This window comes from Cavia porcellus, unplaced genomic scaffold (assembly GCF_034190915.1).
Source record: "Cavia porcellus strain 051 isolate PalLab524CR breed Dunkin Hartley unplaced genomic scaffold, mCavPor4.1 scaffold_23, whole genome shotgun sequence".
Classification (NCBI taxonomy): Eukaryota; Metazoa; Chordata; class Mammalia; order Rodentia; family Caviidae; genus Cavia; species Cavia porcellus.
Genome location: NW_026947506.1, coordinates 20,977,196 through 20,986,562, shown reverse-complemented (window position 1 = coordinate 20,986,562; position 9,367 = coordinate 20,977,196). Strand labels below are relative to the sequence as shown.

Here is a 9,367-nt window from a genome sequence, read left to right as displayed (position 1 = left end):
GGATGATGGCCTCTCCATGGCATCCTGGTCTGAGGATGGCCACTCAGCCTTGTCCCTTTCTAACCCATGTCTCATCTCTTTTGGACTCTGCAGTTTCCTCCATGGCTCAGGGGCCACAGCTGCTTCCTCTGAGAATCATCCCCAACAGGACCCAAGCCCTGCATTTCACAGAAGCCCCAGGGCACTGGTGGGTGCAGCTGTCAAGGCACTGTCCCCCACTTGGGCACAGGACAAGGGCAGGGACATTTTCCTTGGGACTTCCTATGCATCCATCGCCCAGCACAGTGATTGGGCACGGAGGAGAAAGACAAAGCAAATGACCAGAGGAACTGTCAGTGAGTGAGAGAAGAGGCAGGGACTATGGGTCAAGACGTGTGACAGGAGGAAGTGTGACAGGAAGGAGTGTGATAGGAGAAAGTGTGACAGGAAGCAGTATGGCAGGAGGAAGTATGACAAAGGACAGGGAGTACATGATGAGCAGTCACAGGACCTGGGGCAGAGCCACCTGGGCCACCAGGACCGACTCTGAGCCAGATGCTGAAACTGGTGACATCTGCTGGGGTCTTCACTGGGGTCTGGCTGCTGGGCAATGGACCTCGAAGAAGACTGAAGTGCGCTCAGGAATGCCAGGGCCCTGGGGGACTGGGGCAGTTTGAGCCCTGATCCATGAGGGGCAGAGATGCTGGCGTTGACTGAGCCACTGAGTGCACCCAATGGGCAGTAAATGGAGGTTAACAGGTGATGAGAGTTTCTCTCTCTACACCTGTTCCACCAGGTGGAACATGATCCAAAGGTCAAATTTACCCCTTGGAGGCTTTGCACTTTCATCATGCTGATGAACCTAGAGCAGGCTGTGAGCTTTTGAATAATATGCTCCATGCTTTCTTAAAATAGACCATTAGCCAGTATACAGCAAAGGGAGCTAAGTTCCTTTTGGACAGCTCATGTGATGGCTGATAAGGGTTAGCAGGACCCTCCTGGAAGGTAAAACATCTGTCCACTGAATCCAGGACACTGAATGGAAGAACTGTTGCTCCAAAATCCTTAAGGGTTTACTTGCATTCGTAAGGAGATAACTGCCAACAGTGAACACTGTACACGTACTTATACTTGAGCTCAGAGCCCACGGTGGCTTACTTGATAGAGACCTAGAGCAGACTTAAAGAAAGTTTGAACTCTTCCTAATAAAACTGCCCTTTCCATCCCCTTCACCCTCTCCCACACATACTCACTCCCATCTCACACATTTGGAGAAAATTTAAAAAGCAAATTATTTACTATGTAGTTACTACTCTATCATATAAAGTACATTTATTGTGATACTAACGAACGTAAACTTAAGGGCACCTTCTTTGCCCAGGCACATGGTCATATGTTTTACATTTTGAAATATTTTAAGTGTAACTGGTGAAGACGACTGTCTCTCCTCTTGTCCCATTGGTTGGGCAGCAGAGTGGCTGTGGACTCGGGTTCAGGCCAAGGGCAGCTGAGGTGGGAGACAGGTAGTGTGGGCTCATGGGGTGTGTAGCTTGGGTAAACTCTGAAGATGGTTAAGTTATTGTGAGCTGTTCTGCTGGAGGAATGAGTTAAGAATTCCCCTCCCATCCAGGGCACACTCAGCATCACAAAGGAGGGTGTGGGGCAAAGGTGTCTTGATGGGTGATGGCTGCAGCTGCTGTTCCTGGCATGCTGCTAGGAGGACAGGGAGTACGTGGGGCTTCCACATCTCTTGGCTGGTCCCCATGGGCTGAGGAGATTCCCTGCTGGCCAGCAGCTGGCCACTCCTCCACTTGACAGTGAGGAACATCACATCTTCTGCTGCATCTCCTAAAAAGAGATGCTTGGAGTGCTATAGAAGTGAACCTGCACAGCATTTCCACACTTCTACTATAGAAAAACCATGAACCTCTCCTGCCTTGTACTGACAGGTTGTCTGGATGCTTTATAGGCATACGTCTGCTTAAATAAACCAGTCTTACAAGTGTAATTCTTCTTTGAAATAGAAAAAAAATCAGTTTTATTTCTTACATATAAAATCTTAAATTTTAACTGTAATAAGGTATGAGTTTTTTTATAATCTGAATTTTTAAAAGGTATACCCATTACATAATAAAAGAGGAGACAAATATTTTAAATTTTTATCTAATATTAGAAAACATCAGTTTTCATTTTTTAGTCTAATACAGCAAAGCAGATGAAAGCTCCATTGCAGTTATTTTATTTAAAATGGGCGTGGTGGCACATGCCTGTAATCCATACACCTTTGAGGTCAGCCTGGTTCACACTTGAGTTCAACATTCACTCTAACCACAGTGTAGCAAACTTTTCAATTCCTTTCAAACAACGAAGTAGAGAAAACGCCTATAGAACCTCAGATTATAGGTCCACTGCAAGATTGAGAGTCAGATGCTTTAATAAAATTGGTACATTTACTGTATAAGAATCCTGTGAAAAAATAAAATGTCAAATTATTTTGGATCTAGGTCTTTGTATTACAATCTGCCCCTAACTATGTCCGCTTGCTATCGTGACTCTATGCACACAGATGACCAAGAGCAGAGACAACTCTAGGCTCTCAGCTGACCTCAGCCGTGGTGCTCCAGGTCCTCAGCAGAGCGGAGGTCGGGTCCCCATCTTCACAGAGCGTCATCCCATGGTGAGCCCTGCATAGCACCGTCAACCCACACCTGCCACACGGGGTCCACGAGGCTCAGCCTGGGGAAGGCAGCTTCCTCTCCACCAGATGGCTCTATCTACTATTCCAAAAGCCCTTGGAAGGCAGAATCTTCTGGAAAAGAGAGAGAGAGGAGTCTGAATGATGACAGGAAGACACATCACCAGTCAACTGTGCTAATGCCAAGCAGGGTGAAGAAGCTGGCGAGCAGAAGTTTGCAAAGTACTCTCTGGTACACGCACCTGACGGAGCCCCATGAAAGCAGCCATTCTCTTACCAGGCGTAGGGGGCTCTGCCATGAGGAGTCTGTGGTTGGTAAATGGTTCTGTGGAGTCTTGTTCTGCCGATCTCTCCTCCAGGTCTGACTCTGGGATCGGAGTACAGCCACCTGCTGTAAGAAATGCAGTGTTTCAAGCAACGTGGGAGAAGATGTGGCCCTTCATAGTGCTGCGGCTTAGGAACGATGTGACAACAGAGTCCAGGAGAGACCAGAAGTAACCACTATGTCTGTCTTTTCAAACACCATGGAAGATGTGACGACCCCAAAACTCTCAGAAGACCTGCTAACAGCAGCAACAGTGTTGTTTTAAATTTATCTTTTTTTTTTTAAAGTCAGATATGCCAGAACTGGCTGGGTATAGAGGCGCATGCCTGTAACACCAACACTTGGGAAAGCTGAGGCAGGAGGGTTGCTGTGAGTTTGAGGCCAAACTGGACTACACAGTGAGTTTAAAGCCATCCTGGACTATATAATGAGACCTTGTCTCAAATCAGTCAATCAATCTATCAATCAATCCCAACCACAAAAAAATGCACAAAGACTTAAGACATGTCAGAATGACAGCATACATAGTGTCAGTGATATAACAGACCCTGGGCAGGACTTCTTTTTTTTTTTTTTTTTTTTTATTTAAGAGGAAAAAGAGAAAAACACAAAACAAACCAAAGCGGTGTAAGGGTACACGTAATACAGAACTACAAAACAAAACAAAACAAAACAAAAAAACAAAACAAACAACCAAAAAAAACCAAAACAGTAAGAAATCACCTGTTAGTATATTACATATTATCATCTTGAAAATAGTTCCTCAAATCACAGTATCAAAGAATACAAGGTGGACATTCAAACAGGTAGACTGCAAACAGCTGTGTTCAATGATCCAAAAACATTGATACAGTCAGCTATTTAACACCCCTAAACACACTTGCTGTTATATCCGTTAGAGATCTTTTTCTTTTTTTTTTTTCCCTCTCTTTTTTACAACAAAATTCACACACTTTAGATTTCATTACTCCTTAGTGCTTATTACTTTTTTGGGGAGGGGGGAAGAATACAGTCAAATATGGCAAAACAAAGCTGTCAGTCAATACCAAGGATAGACATAGCACATGGTGTAGAACAGAGTACAAGTTTATCAACAATGGTTATCAACGTTGTCTCTTGTTTCCTTAAAAAGAATTGTCTATCTCATTAGATATTATAAAGTTGGACAAAACAGTAGAGAACAAGACCAATAAAACTTAGGCATTGTAAACATTACAGGACTTCCAAAGAAGACAATAGTCAAACCAGAATGGGTATCTTAGTGAATCTTATTGTCTTCAAAGTAGTTGCCTATGTCTTCAAACTTGATACTACCATATAGAATGGAACAGAGTTTAATCAGTCAAAACAAGATTGTGGGAGTACTACAGGACTTCAAAACAAGTTAATAGGAAATCAAAAAGAGTTACTATTTATATATCCTAATTTTTTGAATTTTTTCTTTAATTAAGACAAACATAAGAAATGACTAAATAATTTTTTTAAAACAATAAGGGGGAGATTGAGATAAAACAGGACATAACAATATAACAATAGAGGTCCCAGCATGACTGTTTCAACAACCTAGTACTTCACCACCATATAACCTGACTTAATAGTAGTTACCATAGTGTCTTTTTCCTTGAAATATTTGGATAAAACTTCATATACTCTAGCTTCAAATATTTTCAAATCAAGAAGCCCAGAATAAAGCCTTTCTAATTAATGAGTGAAAACTTTATAAGGCTCCAAGGCCACCTAATGGGGAATCATGATTACCACATATTTTTATATATTTGATTCATTACTTACATTAGGGAAACTATTCGGTATTCACACATGCGAGATTGATTTATTTCACTTATGAGTATGGTCTCAAGCTGCGCCCATTTATTGATAAATATCTCAATGTGATCCTTCTTTATAGCTGAATAATACTCCATTGTATAGAAATACCACAACTTTTTTATCCATTCCTCAGTTGATGGGCACTTGGGTTGTTTCCAAGATCTGGCGATTACAAATTGTGCTGCTATAAACATAGGTGCACATATATCACTGTGGTATGATGCTTTCAGTTCTTCTGGGAATATGCCTAGAAGTGGAATAACTGGAATAAATGGGATTTCCAGTCCCAACTTTTTGAGAAATCTCCAGACAGATCTCCACAAAGGCTGTACCAGTCTACACTCCCACCAGCAGTGCAGGAGAGTTCCTTTTTCCCCACAGCCTCTCCAGCATTTGTTGTCGGTTTTCTTGATCCTGGCCATTCTTTCAGGAGTGAGATGGTATCTCAGTGTGGTTTTAATTTGCATTTCTCTAATGACCAATGATGATGAGCATTTTTTCATGTATTTATTTGCCATTTGCATTTCATCTGAGAATTGCGTATTCATCTCAGATGCCCATTTTTGGATTGGATCTTTGAATTTTGGAGGTCTGAGTTTCTTTAATTCTTTATATGTTTTAGACAAGAGCCCCTTGTCTGAGAGAGAGCTCACTAAAATCTTTTCCCAGTTTGTGGGTTTTCTTTTCACTATGCTGGAGATTTCTTTTGACATGCAGAAACTTTTTAATAAGAAGTGGTCCCAGTTATTGATTCTGGGAAGTATTTCCCGTGCGGTTTGAGTCCTGTTCATGAATTCTTTACCTACTCCTATGTCTCCAAGGTTCCTACCTAATTTGTCTTCCAATAGATTTAGTGTTTCTGTTTTAATATTCAGATCTTTGACCCATTTAGATTTTAATTTAGTACATGGTGATAGACATGGGTCTAGCTTTAGTTTTCGACAAATGGAGAGCCAGTTTTTCCAGCACCATTTATTAAAGAGACTGTCGTTCTTCCAGTGAACCTGCTTGGCTCCTTTATCAAAGATAAGGTGGTTGAGTGTATTCGTAGTTGTGGTTGTATCTTCTAATCTATTCCACTGATCTTCGGCTCTGTTTTGATTCCAATACCATGTTGATTTTACTACTGTTGCTTTGTAGTATAACTTCAAGTCAGGGATTGTGATGCCTCCTGCTTTGTCTTTGCTGCTTAGAATTGCCTTTGCGATTCTAGGTCTCTTCTGGTTCCAGATGAAATTTAGGAGTGATTTCTCTAGATCTATAAGGTATGTTGATGGAATTTCTATTGGGATTGCATTGAATCTGTATAACAGTTTTGGGAGAATGGCCATTTTCACAATGTTTGTTCTTCCTATCCATGAGCAAGGGATGTCTTTCCATTTTCTGAGATCATCTTCAATTTCCTTTTTCAGTGTATTATAATTTTCACTGTATAAGTCTTTCACTTCTTTCGTAAGAGTAATTCCTAAATAGTTCATTTTTTTGCTTGCTAATGTGAATAGTCCAGTTTCTCTTATTTCTCTCTCTGTAATTTTGTTGTTCGTGTATAGGAATGCTATTGATTTCTGAGTATTGATTTTGTATCCAGCCACATTACTGAATTTATTTATTGTATCTAAGAGTATTTCAATGGAGTTTAGGGGGTCTTCTATGTAGAGTATCATGTCATCTGCAAACAATGATAATTTAACTTCTTCTTTTCCTATCTTTACCCCTTTTATTTCTCTTTCTTGCCTAATTGCTCTAGCTAGTACTTCCAGTACTATATTAAATAGGAGTGGTGATAAAGGACATGCAGGACTTCTTTTTAATACCACGGCATCAGAAACCATGAGATAAAGAGACAAATACTCTCCTTGAGTGAGTGGAAGGTTACAGGCTCCTAGCAGATTTTGGGCGCTCCTTAGGAGTCTGATTGTCCTGGACCCAGCCCCTCAGCACAGATACCAGCTCTCCACAGTGCAGCAGCAGCTATGAGCTGTGCCGGGGACACCAGGTCCAGAAAGCTGGGTGTGTCACCTGACCATGGCCACTGCAGATGTGTATGAGGAGCTCAGGGGCCTGCAAGGCCTCTGACTGCATCCACAGTGTGACCTCACCCGCCCACCATCGGTTCCTGGACACGTGTTAACCACAATGCATGGGGCATGTCTTGTTATTCTTGTTGATGAAGTCGATGCTTCTCACACACTGAGTCCACACCCTGTACCCAAGCATGGCTTCACATGAGAAGGTTAAGGATGCTCATGGAAGGCTGCAGGATGCAGCAGAGATGGGAAGACTGTACCATCCCAATGGGAGGGAGTGGCTGGACCCTGGAGTGAGGAAAAGTTCCCCTGCACCTGCCCTCTGTACTGCTTCTGAAAAAGAAATCAGATCCAAGGGAAAATGGGGAGAGAGGGGTTTGATGACCATAAAATAGGAAGTGGCACACCTGCAGAGTCCCTGGACAGGGCACCCAGATTACCCATTAACATGACGGCACCACCTCGTGTGTGGACAGTGAGGGCCCTACCAGGAAGGGAGCCATGCTGAGTTTTTACATGTATTTTTGTTAGTGTCTATTAATTTTAGAATGCACTTGCCAGGTATGGTGACATATGCTTGTAATCCCAGCACTCAGGAGGCTGAGACAGGAGGATCATTGTGAGTTCAAGATCAGCCGGGGCTACAAAGTGAGCTCAAGGCCAGCCTGAACTACATAGTCTCAAAAGAGAAAGAAAGAAAGAAAGAAAGAAAGAAAGAAAGAAAGAAAGAAAGAAAGAAAGAAAGAAAGAAAGAACTAGGTTTCAATATGGAAATTTTGAGCACATTCATGTCCCCATTACCTCTTTACCCTATTCCCTTCTTCCTGTCCAATAACAGTCTCTCCTATACTTTCATGCCACCTTTTGTTTTAGGACTTTAGTTTATACATAATATTTGTCTTTCTAAGTCTGGCTTATTTAGCCTAACATGATGATCTCTAGTTCCATTCATTTTCCTACGAACAACATGATTACGTCTTTCTGTATGTGCTGCAATGAACATGGGAATCCAGGATCCCTATGTAAGCTTACTGTAACCCCTTTGGGTCATATGTTAGTTCTATGCTTAGTTTTTGAAGGACTCTCCACACTGATCTCCATCGTAGCTATACTAGTTTACATTCTCACCAGTGTAGAAGGGTTACACAGTTCCTTTCCCCCACATTCTCACCAGTATTTATTTTATTTTATTATTTTTTTGTGATGACTGTCACTCTGATGGATGAGATGGACTCTCAAGGTAATTCTGATTTGCATTTTCTTAAAGGTTAAAATTCTGAACATTTTTCATGTATTCTAGACATGAATTCTCTTCCAGAAGAGTAGCTGGCAAAGATTTTCTCTACTATGTTAGGTACCTTTTCACTCTGCTGGTCGTTTCCTTTACTGTGCAGTAACCTTTAATTCAATGCAGTTCCATTTACTGATTTCTCTGATCATTTAGTGTGCTTCTGGGATCCCTTTCAGGATGTCTTTGCTGGCAACTGCAACTGTCAATTGTTTCCCCTGTTTTCTTCTAGAAGATTTGAAGTTTCAGGTCTTTGATCAATTTTGAGTTGATTTTTCTATAGGATGAGCGGGATCTAGCTTCATTCTATATGTGGATGTTCAGAATCATTTGTTAAAGCATCTTTTTTTCAGTGTATGTTCAATGGTCAGTTCTCATTAGCCAGTGTGAGCCAGAGGTCACACTGAAGGTGAGGAGGGCTTGGGATTGGGCTTTGACAACTGGATTCAAACCATGGCTCAGCCTCTACTAACTAAACAACCCCTGAATAAGCCTTTCAATGAGGACAGTCTTAGTTTCTTCATCTCCAGAACAGGAACCTTAGCAGCCTCAGAGAGGGACAGATGAGTGTAAATAGTGCCTGCACGTGGAAGCATAGCAGGTTGTGGCAATTTTCAGGTCAAAGTCAGGGATCCTCAAAGAGGGGTAAGGTCACTAGGCCAAAGTAACATTGTGGGGTGGGGTCTGGAAAGGTAGGATTCCCACAGACTGATGGATCTCAGGACCAAAACGCAGCTCTGTAGCAAGGTAGCGAGGGACAAACCTGAAACTCAAGGCCACCTGGGCATCTACTCGGCTTGCTCAGGCCCTGCCTGGGGTCTCTCCTGTTGTTGGAGCTGCCTGCTGCTCACACTTGATTCCCTGCTAGGTGAAACCTGGGTGCAGCTCTGCCTGTGTCCCCCTCCTTGCTGTCTACTTGGTATCTCAACCTAAAACAGGAGCTGGCCAGACAGCGACATTTCCAGGAACTGCAGGCCTTCTGGTCCTGGGGCCACTGCCTGGCTGCGCCCCTGCTGTGCAAAAGCAGTCACGGTCCATGTGGAAGTGTGAATAAGCACTGGCTGCGTTTCAATGAAGCTATTTATCCAAATGACTGGTGGGCTGGATTTGGCCAATGGTTACCAGTAGTTTGTAATCCTCACCCAACAAGGCTTAAGGGAAAGCTGCTCTGAAAATGCTGGTTCCAAGGCTCCTAGAGTCATCTTAAAGGATTGCTGTCAGAATAT

The 9,367-nt window shown here is 42.5% G+C and overlaps 1 protein-coding gene across 17 annotated transcripts in view; it reads right to left on the bottom strand.

The window, feature by feature from the left end:
* Positions 1 to 1,987: 1,987 nt before the first annotated feature.
* Bbs9 (Bardet-Biedl syndrome 9) overlaps positions 1,988 to 9,367 on the bottom strand; it is a 395,959-nt gene continuing 388,579 nt past the window's right edge. For 10 of the 17 annotated variants that reach the window (XM_063233878.1, XM_063233880.1, XM_063233877.1 and 7 more), the window contains 2 exons: positions 2,952 to 3,065; positions 1,988 to 2,788 (listed from right to left, as the gene is read on the bottom strand). In XM_063233878.1, the coding sequence (XP_063089948.1) occupies positions 2,757 to 2,788; positions 2,952 to 3,065 (146 nt within the window). In that variant the 3' untranslated portion in view covers positions 1,988 to 2,756. The remainder of the gene's footprint in view (positions 2,789 to 2,951; positions 3,066 to 9,367) is intronic. The other 7 variants (XM_063233885.1, XM_005003748.4, XM_063233889.1 and 4 more) reach the window with 3 other exon arrangements.